At 37.9% G+C, this 20,558-nt stretch overlaps 1 protein-coding gene across 2 annotated transcripts in view; it reads left to right on the top strand.

Annotated features, from left to right (window-relative positions):
- The first annotated feature begins 6,165 nt into the window (after positions 1–6,165).
- Positions 6,166–20,558, top strand: part of GOSR1 (golgi SNAP receptor complex member 1) — a 56,322-nt gene continuing 41,929 nt past the window's right edge. Inside the window, exons 1-5 of one of the 2 annotated variants that reach the window (XM_036113542.2) lie at positions 6,166–6,302; positions 8,726–8,840; positions 13,269–13,356; positions 13,728–13,835; positions 18,618–18,709. In XM_036113542.2, coding sequence (XP_035969435.1) covers positions 6,272–6,302; positions 8,726–8,840; positions 13,269–13,356; positions 13,728–13,835; positions 18,618–18,709 — 434 coding nt within the window. In that variant the 5' untranslated portion in view covers positions 6,166–6,271. Of the gene's footprint in view, positions 6,303–8,725; positions 8,847–13,268; positions 13,357–13,727; positions 13,836–18,617; positions 18,710–20,558 lie in introns of both variants that reach the window. The other variant, XM_036113541.2, reaches the window with a different exon arrangement.

Here is a 20,558-nt window from a genome sequence, read left to right as displayed (position 1 = left end):
GAGAGAGAGTCAGCAAGAGAGGGAACACAAGCAGGGGGAGTGGGAAAGGGAAAAGCAGGCTTCCCGCCCGAGCAGGAAGCCCGATGCGGGGCTCCATCCCAGGACCCCGGGATCATGACCTGAGCCAAAGGCAGATGCTTAACAACTGAGCCACCCAGGCGGCTCCCAACTTTAACTTTAATATCACAATTTCCACCTACATTAATCAGTAGAATGTTAAAAACAAGCATGTTACTTCTGCATTTTGTCTGAAGTCAGATGGAATCCTATTCCCTATTAACTGTATAAACAAATGTAGACAAGGCAAGCAAGAATTGGAGCAGAAAGTTGTCCAAGTTTAGAGGCCAGCATGGACAAGATCGAAGACAGAAGGCTGAGAAGATTGAAAGTGTGGTAATTGGAAGGGGGAGTATATTGAGATAGACACCTCAAATTCAGCAAAGACAATTTATGGATTCAATTACAAGCAATATAAAGGGGCTGTGATGCAATCGAAGCTGTAGGTGGAAAATAGTAGCAGTAGAAATTTAAGATGGAACATGTAGAAAGAGATTGTAGATCAAATAGAAATTGTAACATGGATTACATTCTGTGATTGTCATGGAGATTGAGCCAAAGCAAAGGGGTCATGGGGAGAGATCTAGATTGCTAGATCTGAACCACTACTGTTTTTGAGTATTTGAAGTTATTCTAATGTTTATAATTATTATTGTCACTTACTAGGTTTTGTATGATTCCAGTAGAGTTCAAGATCAAACAGGCTTTTGATTTAGCATTTGAAAGATGTGAGGTGCCCATAAGAACTGATCCTACAAATAAGGAATGGGATAGGTGGCGAGTGGGCTGCTTATGATAATGGCTGAATTGGACAACTGGATTTTTTTAGAAAATAATTTTAGAATAGTTTTAGATTTACAGAAAAGTTGCAAAGATAATATAGAGTTGGCACTGGGTTTTTATTTGGAGGATGTGGGTGTTGGGAGGGCAACAGGGGAAGGATTGTATATATAGTTTTCTATTCAGCAGGACTTGAATGGAACACATTTGAAAGGGACTGGGCACAGCAAATATTGTGTCTAGAATCTAGCCATGCACGCATAGCCTAGGTGATCCAGGTATCAAGCCATGTAGTGATACCTCTAGGTAACTGAGTTAAACTCATTTCTTCTCTAGTGGAAGGTATTTCCATCCTAGATTTGATGGAGACCTCATGATTTTGCAATGACCAAACACAGGCAAAGATAACCAAGCATGTAGAGAAACCACCAATAAGAAAGCAGAAAAAGTCCTATACTGGTTTCAGGTGTTGACATTATCAGACACTGTAAAACAAATATACTTATGTTTTCAAAGAATAAAAGATAAGCCTGAGACTATCACAGGAAACTATAAAATAATAGAACTTCCAGAAATGAAAGTACAGAAGTTAGAATGCACAGTCACAATGGCAGATTGGACACAGAGAAGCAGTGAACCTCAAAACAGACCCAAAGAAACTCTCTTATGCAGCACAGAGACAAAAAGGTAGAAAATAGGAAGGTGAGGGTAAAAGTGTGGACTTAACATAAGACTAATACATGTTTGATCATCAGAGTTATAGAAGAGAAAGAATGGAGCATAAGAAACTATTTTGAGACAATGATGCAGAATTTTCCCAAATTGGTAAATGGTATCTATAGATTAAAGAAACTCAATTCTAAGTAAGAAAAAGTAAACACCCACACCTAGACTCGTCAGTGAAACTGCTGAGCACCAAAGACAAAGAGAAAAAAAAAAAGTAAAGCGGTCAGAAAGAAAATAAATTAACTTCAAAAAATTAGCAGTTAGACTAAAAGATTAGACTCACTCCCAACCATGGAAACCAGAATACAGCAAAAATTATACTTTGAAAGTGCTGGGTAAAACATTAAATAGCTTCCAACATAGAATTCTATATTGAACATACTGTTCAAGAATATGAACTTCCAGGTAACTGAAGTCATTGGTGGCAACCTAAGCTACCTGTTTCCCAATATTTCATTGCAAAATAATGCAAAGAACAAGAAGGAAAAAGTAAACCTACACAAAAGCCACACTCTCAGTGTAACTTGAAGTCAGAGAATTTTGAAACGTCAAACTACCTGAATAAAATGAGAAAAATCACCAAATCTTAGCATGTACTCTCATATGCTTGCCCCAGCACCACCCCAGTGCAAGGTTTTGTGCAGCAAAGGCAGACAGAGATCAACTGCAAGAAAGACAGAAGGAGGATGCCTGTGCAAGGGCATTGCAGACGTTAGTCCTGTAACTACTGCCAGAAAGACCAAGTCCATCTTCAGTCTGAGTCTAAAAACATGTCCAAGTAGATCAGAGCACAAACTATAGGCAAGGGGCTTCAAAGTGAGCACAATTCACAGGGGGCAGGCATGATTTGAAAGGACAGCACTGAAACATAGCTTCTGGTGGAGGAAAAAAGTGAAAAAGGAGAAGCACCCTTTGACAATTAGGTGATGAGAAAGAAAAGCAGCAAAGAGGAAAATTTAAGAGTCTTGCAAGAAATGAGTATTGCAAAATTGGAGCACTTACAGCCCCTCCCTATCACCAAAACAAACCCACAAAAAAACCCACTAAAGTGCCTGAATTTCACTAGCTTGATGGAAAAGACCTCAGACATGAAGCATGAAAATATAAATAACATATGGATATTGACAAGGAAAAAGCAAATTTGTCATCACTTGCAGATTTGATTGTGCACGTGAAAAATACAAAATAACCAACAGGTAAATTAGAAATAATAAGATAATTCAGTTCTACTTCCAGCTGTGGGTGAATTGGCTTGAAACAAAAAGACCTACCCATCAAGAACAATTAGAAAAGCTGGATTTAAAAACAAAACAAAACACTTGTTTGAAGGATTGAAGAAGTACTAAGGTACCAAGGACTTATGGGGTCGAGATCCTAGAGCAAAGAGAATTCAAGGGTGAACATGATACTAAAGTTTCACCTTGAGGCATTTGTTGATTCATAACCAGTGACTGAGAGAGATACCTAGTAGCAGGGAGGTCAGTCAAGAGGCAGAGACCTCAAGCAGAAGCTGTAGGCAGTATCATTGGGTTGGGGAAAATACAAATTTGGCACCTATCAAGGAAGGGGGCACTGTTCAACAGGCTTTCAGTTAGGACACTTGAGTGGCTACATATTAGAAGCAAGGGCTAATCAGAAACAGACAAATTTGTACAAACCCAGAGTCCTACGTGGTCTTAGTCCCACCCCGGACTGGAGTAAGCTGATGTGCCACTACTCGAACTGCCTGCGCGAAGCAGCAGTAAACTGTCTCTGGAGGAAGATATCATCTGAAGCCTCGAATGATTACCACAAATTTTAATTTATAATATACAGCATCCAGCTGAAAGTTACTTCACTTTGACAATATCAAAAGATGAAAGATCAAGGGAGAAAAATAGAAACAGTCCCATGGGAGTTACAGACTTTTCATGTATCAATCAGAAACTTTAAAATAATGGCAATGAATAAACTCAAAATGAAAAGATGAAGAATTTTAGCAAAGAATTAAAATCTATTTAAAAGTAAGTTGAGGCTTTTGATTCCAGACAAAATGGAGTGGATGTATTTCTCTGCTATTCCTCCCAGTAAGCAGAGCAAAAAACCTCATATGTATTGTATACAAAACAAGTAAGACTCAGGACAGTGGAGAGAAGAATGCAGACCAGTTAGGGACCTCAGGATCCAAGGAATGGTATGTGGTGAAGTCCTTGGGTTTTCTTTCTGCCTCATATATCCTACAGTGGGTGTTGCATTATATATCCCATAATGGAGGAGCTGCAATCCAGAGACGCCAAATGTGCACACAAAAAGCCCAGGAGAAAATACTTCTGTAGCCAAAGGACACAGAAAGGGGCAGCCTACCAAGATGGACTAGTTTTAGACAATAATTGCACTACTCCAACCAAATGCTACCAAGAAAACTGAGGCCCATCTCTACCCCTTACAGCAATGGCTGAGCTGGGGGCGTAGACTCCACCCTCACCTGGCTGTAAAGAAGCCAGTGTGGTGGGTGGTGTCAAAGGAGGCTCAAGTCGGGGCGCTTGGGAGTCTCAGTTGTCTGAACATCAGACTCTCTGGGTTTCCGTTCAGGTCATGATCTCCACGTCTGGAGATGGAGCCCACTTCAGATTCCGCACTCAGCGGGGAGTCTGCTTCCTCTCCTAATTTTCCTTTCTCTCTGCCCCTCACCCCCCCCACACACACTCTGAAATAAATATTTAAAAAAAAAAAGGCCCAAGTAGAGAGCTAGGACCTCCATCACAGCACAGTGGTTATAAGGCCCCCTGTTATAATGTCAGTGGAGGCCATCTGGGGAAGAGTAACAGGGCACCTCCAACATACCACCTGGGTTATCTACAGAGGCCAGGGGAGAACCTGAACTTCTCTACTTCAACCTTGTGGCAACAGGCAGTTCCCCAGCACCCCCACCAGCACAATGTCAGAGGAGTTCTGCTTAAACAGAATATATGAATATCCAGGGTCTTATAATACCTTAAAATATCCAGGACTACAACTTAAAAATCATTCATTATACCAAGGACCTAAGAAATTTCAACTTGAAGGAAAAAAATATAATTAACAGGTGTCAATATCAAGATGACACAGATGTTGGAATTACCTGACAAGGACATAATGACAATATTTTAATGAGCAATTACAAATAAACTTAGAACAAATGATAAACAGAGTCTCAGCAAAGAAATAGAAGATATGAGGAACCAAACGGAAATTTTAGATCTGAAAAACACAATAATTGAAATAAAAAAACTCAGTGAATGGGCTCAATAGCAGAATGGAGGGGAGAGAGGAAAGATATGCCTGTCAGTGAACTTGAAGACAGAACATAGAAATTACCCAATCTGAACAACAGAAAACAGACTGAAAAAAATTAGTAGAGCCTCAGGGATATGTAGGCCTCTAGCAAAAGATCTAGCATTTGTGTCATCAGAGTCCCAGAGGGAGAGGAAAAAGAGTATGGGGCAGAAAAAAATATTAGAAGAAACAATGGCTGAAAATTCCCCAAATTTGGCAAATGACATAAACCTAAGATTCTAGAAGCTTGAGCAAATCCAAAACAGGATAAAACCAAAGAAATCCACACTAAGACACATCTTAATCAACTTTCTGTAAAGTAAAGAAAAAAGTTTTGAAAGCAGTGAGAGAAGGGATACCTTAGCTATAGTGGAAAAACAATTCAAAGAACAGCCTATTTCTCATCAGAACCCTAGAGGACAGAGGAATTGCACATTTTTTCCAGTGCTGAAGAAAAAAAAAATTGTGAACCTCAGATTCTATATCTGGCAACAATATCTTTCAGGAATGAAGGGGAAATCAAGACGTTATCAAATGAAGGAAAACTAGTAGAATTTGTCTCCAGCTGACCTACTCTTTAAAAAATGGCTAAACGAAGTTCTTGAAACAGAAGGGAAATGATAAACGAAGGAAGCCTGGAACATCAGGAATGAAGAAAGAAAAATGGAAAGAGTAAAATATGGGTAAATACAGTCGGCTTTCCTTCTGCTTTTGAATTCTAGAAATTATCCTTGACAGTCAAAGCAAAAACGATAACATTACCTGGTGTGGTTCTCAATGAATGTAGAGGAAATCTTCAAGACCGTTATAAATGGGAGTGGGTAAAGGGACAGGTATGATTTAAACACCTTTACAGGAGGTAACTTTTCCACATTTCACTAGAACTGGTAAAATGTGGACACAAACCGACTGCGATAATTTATGTATCTATTTGGGTGGCTTTGGACAGCTGATTCCAACAGGTTGAAAGGGGGCAGGATGAGGTACGCGGAAGCAGTCAGCACACACTCAGGATGAAAGGTTGGTCTTGGGAAGAAAAGAGCCTGAGGTTGGCTGAAGACACACATTGAGAAAAGGCGAGGGAAACAGGGACTTGCTTCTGACGATGATTCTCTTCTCAGCCAAGCAGCCAAGAGGGGATTAGCCGAATTGAGGGCGATGATGCGGGTTTGGGGCGCCGAGTGAGGATATGAGCACCAGAGGGACAGACAACTCAGGTAGCGTCTGGAGTTGACTGGTCTTCAGCCCCACTGCTCAAAAGCTGGAAAATGATTAATTGACCGCCAGGTGGCGGTGTCTGTGGAAGCCCACGTATCCCATCGGCCCTGGCGCCGGGGCGGAAGAAGGTGCGGAGGTAATTCTCTGGCTCGCTTCGCCTCTACTCTCCTTTCCCGACTGACGTTGGACAACAAAGATGGCTGCAGGAACCAGCAATTATTGGGAAGGTGAGGGCGAGGCTTCCGTGTTGGTCTCGCCAAGAGGCAGAAGGGCTGGGTGGGGACGGGTCTTGCGGGAGGCGGCAGAGGAAAGAGCCTGGCCTCCGGAGCGGCCGAGCCGGCGGGTGGGGCTTGTCTAATGGGAGCCCCGGCCCTGGGGGCTGAAGAGACGGAACGGTCTGGGGCAGGGGGCTGACCCGAGAGGCAGCGAGACCTGGAGCAGAGGTTGGGCGGAGAGAGCGGAGCGGCGATGGAGTGGAAGAGGGTCCTGAGTCACTGGAGGAGAACTGGGTTGAGGGGCTAAGCGAACTTGGACGAAGGGGTTTGGGGCACGAACTCTCGAGAGGAGACGAATTTTGAACGAGAATATCCCGAGCCCAGGAGGCTGGAAGAGTCAGCGTTTTAAGAGTTGAGGTCACTCACTGTTGGACGGTTGAGTAGGATAAGGGAAAGAAGGAACTTGTCAGTCCGGTCCATCGAGGGAAGTTATATGAACGAAATGTCTCCTACTGGGTCCCCCTGGGAGCTTCAGGCTAGGACTTCGAGGATTGGGTGTCGAGTCCCGTTTGAAGGCAGAGGAAATAACTTTACCCTCTGCTGTGGATATGAGTTTTGTTAAAAAGAGAAAGTTGAGAGAACCAGTGTGAATTGCAATGATTGCATTTGCTATACCTCTTCTGCAAAAAAACCCAAAAAACAGACAGACAAAAAACCGTCTTGTGATTTGACAAGTACGTTTATTTAATTACTGAAAATATGTTCCGATAAAGTGGGCTCATGTAAAACTCACTCCTGGACCATGATGACGACCAGGGATCAGAGAAGGCTCATCTTTTTCTTTCAATTGTCTCTGCTTTATTACAATAGAAACTACTCTCCGAAGCCACTTGGAAACCACAAGTAACAGTATTGTCACTATCAGCCCCTTGGTCTAAGAACTTAGAATAGTTCATCCATACTTGCTTCTTACACTTTTACTTGGTTTTTGTATTAGGGAAGACAGTTTTTACTTTTACTTGATGTTTTGTATTAGGGAAGACAGTTACTAGTTACAGAGAACCATGATTATAGTTTAAAACATGCATTTAAATGCCTATTTGATATGTGTACTAGATAGAAAATATTTTTAAATTATGTACAAGTGGCTATTGGTATCTTTAATGCTAGTCATTAGGCCATAGTTTTTTGAAGCGCCGTGCTATAATAATTATAGCAGCTTATTATTAACAACCTACTCTGTGCTTTAAGCATATGGTTACTAATGCATAGAAAAACCCTGAAGGTAGGGTCCTGGGATCCAGCCCTATGTCCCACTCCGAGCTCAGCGGGGAGTCAGCTTGAGGATTTCTGTCCCTCTCCCTCTGCCCCTCCCCCTGCTCCTGCTCACACTTGTGCAGGCGCTCTCTCTCTCAAATAAATAAATAAATCTTAAAAAAAAAAGTGGAGGTTCACAGGTTAAGTAGATTTTCAATAAATCTCAGAGTCAGTTCTCGGAATCTCAGAACATTAGGGTGAGCTAAGATTCTGAGACTTGGTCGTCTCTGGCAAAATATGCTCCAGTGTATTATACTGCTTCCTACTTCTGGTTGCTGATAAATATATTGAAATAATGTTTTGTAATCCTTATTCCTGAAAGATGAGGTCCTTACAATATTCCTTTCTAAATTTCAGCCCTTTTATTTTGAGGTCCACTTCACCATGAATGAGAGTACTCACATCTAGATGTAGGTTTCCCGCCTGGGGCTTCTCTTATACCAATGTTTCTGTTTGCTTCTATTCTTTTAAAACTTAGGCCCTTATTTTGCCATACTTATATTTGACCTTGTTAGTCACATAGTTTATTATTAAGAGTCTCTAAATGTCTTTCAGTAAACTTACTGAAAGACCAATTTTTAATCCTTTGTTAATGATTATTTTTCTTTAAGCTTCAGTTACTAAGTCATTCTGCTAAGAATTTCATAAGCTTTGGAATATAAAGAGATAGGAAAATCTCTGTCAAAAACAGTGATGGTTTCTTTTTAATGAAGTTAGTTTATAAGTTGATATACTGCTGGTCATAACCCATACTCAGTTTCTTTATGATTTGTATTCTCTTCTGTTTTCCCCCCAAATTACAGAATTTTAGGCATTGTTACAGAAATAATTTCAGAGATGTTAGAATGTTTGTTGTCTAGCTATCTTTGGAATACAGGTGAAATTTTCCACCTCCCACTGTTTCTCCCCTTCTTGACCCATCTGAAGTTTAAATAAGAGACAGTTTGCTTTTCTGGGTAAGTCTTTGGCTCTCTCCTTTTAACACTTTTCTTTATGGGGAATCTAGATCAATATATGATTATTTTCATAGTTTGTTTTCTTCAGAATAGTTTTGTAATTTTTATGTCTGCTGATGGATTCTTTGTGTTTAATTATTTACTTCTGAAATTTTGTTAAAGATCTCAGGAAACAAGCTCGACAGCTGGAAAATGAACTTGACCTGAAACTAGTTTCCTTCAGTAAACTATGTACAAGTTACAGTCATAGCAGTGCCCGAGATGGAAGACGCGACAGGTATAGGTACTACCAGATTCTGTCTCTTATGCCTTAAACCATAGAATGTTTTAAAAGCATTAAAAAATAAACTAAAATATATAACTCTGTAACTTGACCAATTGGTGAATTTTTGGTATTTTATTTTTTTGTTACTGTTTATTTTAGTGATTTATAAAAATTCTTCTTAATTCTTGAAACTAGCATTCATTTGGGATCCTTAGGCAAAGGTTGTGATGGTGTTAGGAGGAAAATGCTAAGGCTTAAGAATGAGTTTCTCATTCTTTTTCTAGTTCAGCCAGTGTATGGTATATGGTTGATTTGCCCACATTGTATTTCTTTTTTTTTTTTTTTTTTTTTTTTTTTTTATTATAGTTTTTTTTTTTTTTTTAAAGATTTTATTTATTTATTCATGAGAGAGAGAGAGAGAGAGAGAGACAGAGGCAGAGGGAGAAGCAGGCTCCCCGCGGAGCAGGGAGCCCGACGCGGGACTCGATCCCAGGACCCTGGGATCACGACCTGAGCCGAAGGCAGACGCTTAACTGACTGAGCCACCCAGGCGTCCCACACATTGTATTTCTTATATCTCCTGGTTGCTAACTGGATCTGAGAAACTACCCAAATGTAAAGTATACATACTGCTATTCTGGTGTTTTAGAAGGAATCTAATGCAGTGTGTATCCTCACTATTAATCATCCAAGCTATTTTTAATTTTGGTTCTTTTTTGAGAAACCGGAATACTACTGTATTGAACATACGGAAAATGTAATCTTATCTTTGAAACTTAGGCTCACTTTAGGCCATCTACTTGTTTAAAAAAAAATTAGGAAATATTTAGGACACTTAGAGAGGTATAAAGAATAATGGATCCTTATGTGCCTCTCTCCCTCTTTAAGAAATAATCATTATCAGTTCGGTTGGTATCAGTTATCAGTATCCCATTTTCTGCTTCCCCATAATCTCCTTTTTTTTTTTAAGAAAGATTTTATTTATTTATTTGACAGAGAGAAGGACAGTGAGAGAGGGAACACAAGCAGGGGGAGTGGGAGAGGGAGAAGCAGCTTCCCGCTGAGCAGGGAGCCCAATGCGGGACTCGATCCCAGGGCCCTGGGATCATGACCTGAGCCGAAGGCAGACGCTTAACGACTGAGCCACCCAGGCGCCCCCCCATCTTCTTATGTTTTTACTACATATGTTTGGTTCCTAAACAATTTATGGTATCTTACTATAGTCATTTTGCAACTTGGTTTTGTTTAACATTATCTTTGTGATTAAGCTTTGGATACATTTAACTGTGGTATATTCGTTTGCTACATATAGTATCATACTGTGACTGTGTAGTTGTATATTGTAATCTGTAGATGGACATTGTTTCTAATTTTTCCTAATAATAGTAATAATTTTAATAGCTGACAGTGTTCATCATGTATCAGGTACTGTTTTTTGGGTTTTTTTTTTTTAAGATTTTATTTATTCATTTGACAGAGATATAGCAAGAGAAGGAACACAAGCAGGGGGGAGAGGGAGAAGCAGGCTTCCCACAGACGGAGCAGGGAGCCCGATGTGGGGCTTGATCCCAGGACACTGGGATCATGACCTGAGCCGAAGGCAGACTCTTTCTTAACAACTGAGCCACCGAGGTGCCCCCCCCCCTTTTTTTTAAGATTTTATCAGGTACTGTTTTAAGCATTTTATATGAAGACTGCTAGGAACATTTTTACCTATAAAAATATTGTATATCTAGCAGTGGAATTGCTGGTTGCAGAGTCGTTAGTTGTTACCCTTTTTTTTATTTAACATACTTTTTTGAAGATTGGCAGTGGGTGGGATTTTTTTTCACCTAATAATAATAAAACAATAAAAATTGAGCATGGGTTTGAACCCAGGTCTTTCTGTCTCCAGAGCCTGTACTCTAAACATGTCTATGAACATTCCAACAAAAGACTAATTTGAACACCATAGCCAAAGTATTGATTCTTTTTAATAAGGGCACACGGGAAGTCTGCTTCTCCCTCTCCCACTCCCCCTGCTTGTGTTCCCTCTCTTGCTGTGTCTCTCTCTGTCAAATAAATAAACAAAATCTTAAAAAAAAAAAAAAAGAATTTTAAAGAATTAAAGATAGCGAGGCCAACATATTGACTATAGGACCTAAAAATAAGCCGTTGGCATGTCACATAGCTTTGACTGCAGTACATTGTTTTGGACTTACCTTTATTTAGCAAGTAAAGAAAATGAGGAAGGTTCTTTTGTATGTGTAAACTTAATTTTATCACTAGAAAGCATTTTTCCGAAATTTAAGTCTTCCACTTGACTATGCCAGTGAGTATGCAATTTTAAAACTCTGAATTGTCAGGAGACACAATTACATGATGCTTTTTCTATATTTTCTGTGCTTCATGAACTTAATACTTTTACAACTCCTTTAAAGGGAAAACTATCTTGAAGACATTTCCTAAGAAATTCTACAACAAATTGGGACTGACTTTGTAGATTCCTACAGCCCAACTCTCCCTTCAGTAAGAAGCCTCAGGCCATGAGGATCAAGATCCAATGTTTATTTTAAAGTGTTTTGTTATTGCCCAAATTGCCCAGATTGTCATAATGAATAATCTTAGTGATGACCAGAATTTTTCATCTAGGAGTAACTTTTTTTTTACTTTCTGTATTTTGAGAACTTTATGGTCTATGAATCATCACATATCTATAAAATGAATTCAATTTAACAGAATCATAGTATTACGGAGAAGGAGTTTTTGACCATTTCCCTGGACTCATATACTCTGAGAATGGTGAATATAGAGATTGTTTCCTCATTCATTCAAGTATTTAATGAGTATCTACCATGTGCCAGGCACTATTCTAGGTGCTTGCCATATATCTGTGAACAGGCAGTTTACCTCTTCATGGAGCTCACATTCGTTGGCCCATTGTTCTTTTTCATATATCTGGTAGGGGAGGATCTGTATTAGTAGTATTTAGAGCATTTTTGCCTGGGCACATTCTAAGAGATAACCACAGAACTTTGGGTTGGCTTTGAAATATAAAGAACTCGATATTTGGATATATTTTAAGGCAAGTAAATTGAAATGTTTTAAGAAATACAAATTTGGGCCTAATTAAACATCTTAAAGTAAAAATCCTTTTTATTAGCTACTTTTTGGTTATTTCATTGCCCATTACTATTGCTGTGGAATTGTATGTGGAGAAGGGAAATAGTAGCTAAAGTGTTTTTTTGATGTTAAACTGATGATTTAATCAGTTTTCATTCACCACACCCGAGCACTGTCACTGAGCAGGACAAAGTCTTCAGTAAGATTAAAGACCATTGTCATTGCCTGTCTACTTATCTGTGTTCAGTATAACAGATCTCTATTGAGCTGCTCACATGATAATGCATACCATTTGGGGACCAAATGAAGGTTAGTGGTTTTTCAGAAGAGGCAGGACAAATTTCCTGCACATCTGGTTTTGGAATTTGAATTTGTCAAACATAAGTTTCACTTGTAAAAAGTTAGATTTTTGACTGACTATTCAGGTTAGAAGACAGTTGACATTTTTGTAAAAAAAACCCTGAAACAATTGCATAATACAAGTGGAAATGTAGAGAATTGGTACTGAAACTTCCCTGCTGGACATGGCTATCTATATTAGACTTAAAGCCAGTTCCTGATTACTTAATAACTAGGTATCCAGTCTGTGGATTATGTAAATCTCAATTTTATTTCTTTTTGGTTAAGAGTCGAGGAAAGAAGAGAGAACTTAATTTGAGGAACCATTATTGCTTTGGAGTAAAAATTTAAAAGATTGTTCCTCACAGATCCCATAACATAATCCATAATACCTTTTATGCCTCCTTTTATATGTAGTACTACTTAGTTCTACAGTTTTGTTTCACATACTTTTAGATTCAGCATTTAATTGGGCACTGACATTGCTTAAGTTACTTTCATTTGGGAAATAATAAACAAGCATTTGGAATTTCTTTACATTATTAAGGTTAGATGTATGTATTAAAGTTCAGGAAAATCTTATATACAATTATATTTTATACCGGGGGTACTTGGGTGGCTCAGTCAGTTAAGCGTCCGACTCTTGATTTCAGCTCAGGTCATGATCTCAGAGTCATGAGATCGAGCCCTGCATCAGGCTCTGTACTGGGCGTAGAGCCTGCTTAAGATTCTCCCTCCCTTTGCCCCTTGCTGCCTGCCCCCCCCACATGTATGCATGGGCTCTCTCTCAAAAAAAAATTATATTTTATACTGAATTTAATATTTAGAATGTGTGTGATCTTTATAGGAAAACTTCTGTAAAAGTTACAGTTTCTTAAACAGAGAATGTCTGTGGGGTTCCACTTGACTTCTTTAAGAATAATTACCTTATTATTTTAAGTATGTTTATAAAGGATTAGGTTTAAGTAATGGATTCTCTTTAATGGAACTTCTCTTTAGCTCTGACACAACACCCCTTTTAAATGGATCAAGCCAAGACAGAATGTTTGAAACAATGGCAATTGAGATTGAACAGCTTTTGGCAAGGGTAAGTACTTTCTGTTAAATGGCTATTTTACTAGTTAACTGTGTTAATCAGTTGTTAGATATGGTACTAGATTATATTAATGCAGACATGTTTATTGAAATCACCCTTTCATCCAAGATATGTGCCTGCCCAGGCCCCTTGAATTTAGATTATAGCCATTCTCAGGTCTAATGGTTATTATTTTAGGCTTTCTGGACTATTGGGAGAAAATACTGAATCCTTGTCTGTCATTTTGGCTTTGGTTTTGGGGTGGTTTTTTGTTTGCTTTGCCATTAGCTGAAAGAGCATACAGGCAAAAATTTACTTTTATCTCTTTATAGTGCTTTTTAAAATATTTTGATTGGTTTTCTTTTTCTTCCTCTTCTTTTTAGCTTACAGGAGTAAATGATAAAATGGCAGAATATACCAACAGTGCAGGTGTCCCGTCTTTGAATGCAGCACTGATGCATACGTTACAGAGACATAGAGATATATTGCAGGTAATATATTGGGCTTGAGATTTTTAAGTTATTGTAGTGTTTTTTTTAAATCTCTGAATAGAATGTGTATACATGTATTTAAGAGAATAAAGAGAAGAATCTTCTGAGATAATAATATTATGCTGTAGAAATTTGTCTTGTTTTACTTTTTTTTCCCTTGGTATAATAAAATTCTGAAAATATCTGATAGCTCTTGCTTTGCCTGGTAAAAATGAATAATATTCATCACTAGGTAAATATACTTCTACTCTGGGAGACCTTGCTAGCTAGCAATAACAGTGAAATAGCCAATGGTCATGCATAGGCCATAATATGTTGGTTTAGAGTATACTTTCATCAGGCTTTGAAGATAATGTGTGGAAGGGAAGTAATTTACTACATTCAGTATGTTGTTTGAGAAAATATTAAAAGTGTACCAACAAAATGAAATAATTACATACAGATGTGTTAAAAATAGAGTAGTACAAATAGGAAGGCAAATTTTTTTTTTTTAAAGATTTTATTTATTTATTTGACAGAGACACAGCGAGAGAGAGGGAACACAAGCGGGAGGGGTGGGAGAGGGAGAAGCAGGCTTCCCACTGAGCAGGGACCCCGATGCAGGGCTCGATCCCAGGACCCTGGGATCCTGACCTGAGCTGAAGGCAGACGCTTAACGACTGAACCACCCAGGTGCCCCGGAAAATGTTTTTAATATTGAAAAAATTCAGCCATCATTTCTAATTTTAAAAACTCTTGTAAAAATAGGAATAGGAGGATACTTTATTTACCTAAGGCAAAAATGTGTATATCAAATTAAAGCTAGCATGATGCTTAATGATAAAGCACTGAAAGCATTCCCCTTGAAGAAAGAAACAAGATAAAGAGATCTCCAATCACCACAGATGTTTATTATTGTTTTGGAAGTTCTTGGTGTACAATTAGACAGAGATATAAATAAACAAGATCTAAATAGTGACAAGGAAGAGGCAAAACTTATATTATGTAGCAGTGAAAAGATCTAACACAACCAAGAAAAACAACTAAAAAAAAAAAGAGAAATTAAGATGGTAGATTACAGAATTAATGTATTAAAGCAGGTAGTTTTCCTACATAAAACCAATAATCTTTTAGAAAATATAATGGAAGAAACTAAAATCCTTGTGTATAAATTTAATAAGAATGACTAGGAGTTGCATGTATAAAACTTTATTGAGGAAAATAAAAGAAGATTTAAGTAAAGGAAAAAATTACTCTGCCTTTGGATAGGAAGATTTCTCTCTAAATCAACCTGTAAATTGAGTGCCTTCCAAATGGAGAAAGAGGTTTATGTTCTTTTTTTTTTTTTTTCTAATTGGCAAAATGACTATCAAAGTTCATTTGGAATCACAGACATATGAGTGTAACCAAGAAAAAAAATGTGAAAATGAAGATAAGTAGTAAAGGATGCCTAGTTCTGCCAGATATTAAAACCTATTAAGAAGGTAGAAGAATTAGGGGCACCTGGGTGGCTCAGTCCTTGGGCGTCTGCCTTCGGCTCAGGTCATGATCCCAGGGTCCTGGGAGCGAGCCCCACATCGGGCTCCCTGGTTGGTCAGGAGCCTGCTTCTCCCTCTCCCACTCCCCCTGCTTGTGTTCCCTCTCTCGCTGTCTCTCTCTCTGTCAAATAAATAAATTAAGGAAAAAAAAAAAGAAGCTAGAAGAATTAAGACAGTTTGATTCTGGAGAAAAAAAATATACCAATAGAAGAGAACAGAGTTGGGGCGCCTGGGTGGCTCAGTTGGTTAAGCGACTGCCTTCGGCTCAGGTCATGATCCTGGAGTCCCGGGATCGAGTCCCACATCGGGCTCCCTGCTCAGCAGGGAGTCTGCTTCTCCCTCTGACCCTCCCCCCTCTCATGCTCTCTTTCTCTATCTCATTCTCTCTCTCAAATAAATAAATTAAAAAAAAAAAAAAAACAGTTCACATGGAAATTAAGTTTCTGATAAAGGTGGTATTTTATTTATTTTATTTATTTATTTATTTATTTATTTTAAGATTTTTTAAAAGATTTTATTTATTTATCTGAGACAGAGAGTACAAGCAGGGGGAGCAGTAGAGAGGGAGAAGCAGGCTTCCTCCTGAGCAGGGAGCCCGACACGGGGCTCAATCCTAGAACTCTGGGATCATGACCTGAGCTGAAGGCAGATGTTTAACCGACTGAGCCACCCAGGTGCACCTAAAGGTGGTATTTTAAATCATTGGGAAAAAGAGGTATCGCTAAATTAAATAGACCTGTAACAATTGGCTAATTATGTAGGGGGGAAAGAACAAACTTGAATATCTATTTCAATCCTCACATCCAGAATAAATTCCAAATGGATCAAAGATTTATATGTAGAAAAAGAAACTAAAAGTTCAGAATAAAGCATGGGTGAAATTATACATTTTAGAAATTATACATTTCCAGGGGTGCCTGCGTGGCTCAGTCAGTTAAGCATCTGCCTTCAGCTCAGGTAATGATCCCAGGGTCCTGGGATTGAGCCCCACGTCAGGCTCTCTGCTCAATAGGGAGCCTGCTTCTTCCTCTACCCCTGCTTGTGCTCTCTCTCTCTTTGTCAAATAAACAAAGAAAGAAAGAAAATCTTAAAAAAAAAAAAAGAAATTCTACATTTCTAAACAATACCTAGTAACAGAAACTAAGAAATGTCTGATTTGCTTAATGTACAGAGAACTAATAGAAATAAAAAGATAACCTAATAGGAAAATGGGCAAAGTATACGAACTGGCTGTTTACAGAAAATGTCCCAAACCATAAAAAGATGTTTCCACATGCCAAAAGGAAAATATACAAATTAAAATGAGATAGGACTTTTCACCTGTCAGAACAGCAAATATTGAAACATCTGTAGCACATTACAAGAATATAGAAAAATGGACCTCATCCAGTGTTGCTGGGAACATAAATTGGTGGTCTTTCTAGAAGGCAGTTTAGCACTATCAAAATTTAAATGTAACATTCTTTGATCCACTTCTGTTAGGCATTTACTCTTTAAATACACTTTAAAAAGAGTAAGAGTACAGTAAAATATATATACAGGACTGTTTATTTTTCAAACAGCATTTTTTAAACAAAAACAGTAACTAAAATGTTTACTGGTAGGGAATTGACTAAACTATGGCAGTCATAAGATAGAATTCGGTACAGCTATTAAAAAGAATGTAGATTTCTATTTGTTAATATGAAAAGATTACTTGATACCTTATGAACTACTGAAAAGAAGGTATATAGCAGAATACAGCTGACCCTTGAACAATGCAAGGATTAAGGGTGCTGACACCCCGCCTCTGCACTCCTGTGCAGTCGAAAATTTGCATGTAACTTTTGACTCTCTAAAAACTTAAGTACTGGTAGTCTCCTGGTGACTAGAAGCCTAACATAAACAGTTGGTTAGCGCATACTTTGTATGTTATACGTATTATATACTGTATTCTTAAATAAAATGAGTTAGAGAAATGTTATTTAAAAGTGATAAGGAGGGGCGCCTGGGTGGCTCAGTTGGTTAAGTGACTGCCTTCGGCTCAGGTCATGATCCTGGAGTCCTGGGATCGAGTCCCATGTCGGGCTCCCTGCTCAGCGGGGAGTCTGCTTCTCCCTCTGACCCTCCTCCCTCTCATGCTCTCTGTCTCTCATTCTCTCTCTCAAAGAAATAAAATCTTAAAAAAAAATAAAAATGATAAGGAAAGGGGCGCCTGGGTGGCTCAGTCAGTTAAGTGTCTGCCTTTGGCTCAGGTCATGATCCCAGGGTGCTGGGATCAAGCCCCGCATCGGGCTCCCTGCTCAGCGGGGAACCTGCTTCTCCCTCTCTCTCTGCCTGCTGCTCTGCTTACTTGCGTTCTCTCTCTCTGTCAAATAAATAAATAAAAATTTTTAAAAATGATAAGGAAAATGTATTTACAGAACTGCACTGTAAGAAAAATCCACATATAATGGACCTACACATTTTCAAATCTGTGTTGTTCAAGGATCAACTGTAGTTTGATTTCTTTAGCATAAGTGAAAGAAATAATAGGAAGCTTGTATACACAGAAACATAATTCCTGAAAGAAAATACAAGAAAGTGATCAGAGTTATGAGCTGTAGAGCAGGATGGTTTTTATTTTTGTTCCTTTTGGTGCTCTTTTGGTATTCTCTCCATGTTCATTTATATTTTTGTGTTTAAAGGGGAAGTAGGGGCTTTCTGGGAGATGGGATTATGATTTTCATCTTCTCTATACACATTTCTGAATTTTAAAAAGTAATGAATATTCCTTAATCTCTTAAAAGTATGGTAGTAGAAAAAGAAAGGAAAATATTTGAAGATTATTTTGTTCTTTACTTTTGGTTCTCTTCTTCCTTTGACTGGTTTAGGAATTAAATTTCTGTGGAAATTCCAAAAAGATGAAATATGAAAATAAGCCCCATTGGGTGTACACTAATAAGTAGAAAGAGCCCCTCAAGTTTTATCCTACGCTATTTGGAATCATTTATCTTAAAGTTGTTTTTTTCTTTATAATTCTGTCCCATAAGACAAAGTACTAGAAGATACAAAGGATAGTGATTTAGTGGTACTGTTACCCTAACATGGAATTGTTTTCATTTGAAAGAAATTGGTCACTCTTCAGGAAAGGGATTATAATGTTATTTTTACTTCTTAACTATTTGATTCTTAAAGAGCAGTTTTCTTGACAGAAATTTATAATATGATGACAATACATAATTGGTTCAATAAGAGGAAAATATATAATGAGCTTATGTTGAGATTGGATATTGATTTATTGCAGGATTATACACATGAATTCCATAAAACCAAAGCAAACTTCGTGGCAATACGGGAAAGGGAGAATCTCATGGGATCAGTACGAAAGGATATTGAGTAAGTTACCTTTTATGTTATTTTGTAGGATGTTTATTCGGATTTAGATTTAGAGCATATCAGTGATTAACAGTAAATTAAGTAGCACAACCATGATTTCGATTTCAAGGTTTCTAATTCTCATTTTATAGAGAATTCTCTGAATCTCATTTCACTGTTCTTTAAACATTGCCGAATCTAATCTACTTTCCTGGTCTTCTTCTCTCCAGCTTCCCCTAGTTTTATCATTGGCTCCTGCCAACCTTGACTTCACTGTGTTAATTCAGAGTCCTTAGATGCTATATTCATGAGTTTTTCTCTGATCTCCTAACATCCACCTTTTTTTTTTTTTTTTCTAACATCCACCTTAATAATGATATTGCCAATAACTGAAGCTCTCTGTGTTTCCCTTTCTGATTACCACCTATCCCCCTACCCTCTTTCTTGCCCTAACACTTACATATATATGTATCTCAGAGTAATTTCAGTAACCTTTATTTCTCTGGAATTTGAAGTATCTGTGCTTTCCAGGTTTTATTCAGGCTTCATAGCCACATGTCAAATTATTTAAGAACTTCCAATGTTTTTATGTTAATCTCAATCCCTAATTTTAAAGATTTGTTCATCCATCCCTTTACCTCACTGAACTTCAGTAATGCATCCTAATGTTTCATATGGACATTTAAAATTTTTTTTCATGGGGTGCCTGAGCGGCTCAGTCGGGTGAGCGTCTAACCCTCGATATCAGGTTGTGGGATCCAGCCCCCGCTTTGGGCTCCGCACTCAGCACAGAGTCTGCTTGTCCCTCTCCCTCTGCTTCTTCCCCCACTCCCTCCCTCTCTCTCTCTCTCTCAAATAAATAAATAAAATCTTTAAAAAATAAAATGTTTTTCATAACTGAACACAACTGGTAAGGTAAATCCATTGGGCATCTAATTAAAACTGAAGACTTTCCATTTTTGGACCATCTATTGATGCCTATCATTGTCTCACTTGTGATAAATTTATGATACATTTCATAAGTAATTATTATCTTGTGTTTCATAAACATATCTATGATATACATTACCATATCATAAGCTAATATGTATCATGTGTACTCTAAGAAACATTTTCTTAGAGATCCTTTATTTTGTTACAACAGTAAGACAGTTTTGCAACAGAAATAATTTCATATTCATTGCATTCATACGTTTTGCTCAAAACTAATCGAGGATTATCCAACCATCAGAGTTATGTTCCTATCCCCAGAAATTATCTTGGAAAATTAATTTTTGTTTGTCTCTGTTCTGTTTTTTTAATGTTTAGTCTTACATACTTTGTGAAACATGTAGGAGTAAAAAAACATTTTTGCCATAATTAGATATTTTGTAATATTTTTAGTTCTCAGGAACATGTAAGTCTTTTGTTTAATATCTGTACAGACTATTTATCTATGTATTTTCAGGTATACATTGAAAACCAGTGTAGGGGACAGCCTTTAATGTTTAGGCATTTTCCTCCCTCAAAATTTGTGGGAATTGTTAGAATATAGCCCACTGTAGTAACTTGCTTTCTGAAAAACAATCATAAAAGGGACATGTTCATCCATTCATTAAACTGTTCCTGATTACCAGCCATGAGTTAAGACTAGATCAGTCACAGTAGAAGCTAGAAATGAAAAGACCAACTTGGCCCTCCTGGAGTTTATAATCTAGGTGCTAGAAGGGAGTAAGACATGTATTCAAATTAATATAATATGAAGCAGAATATGATTAGTGAGATGAGATATAGTAGTAATAACTGACATTTTAAAGTTTTTTGCAGTTGTACACTACTTTTCCATATATTACCTCTTTTCTGGCTTCATATAGTCTTTTGGTATAGATAG

This window comes from Halichoerus grypus, chromosome 2 (assembly GCF_964656455.1).
Source record: "Halichoerus grypus chromosome 2, mHalGry1.hap1.1, whole genome shotgun sequence".
NCBI lineage: Eukaryota > Metazoa > Chordata > Mammalia > Carnivora > Phocidae > Halichoerus > Halichoerus grypus.
Note: the sequence above shows the minus strand (reverse complement) of the source record. Positions and strands in the feature narration are given on the sequence as shown.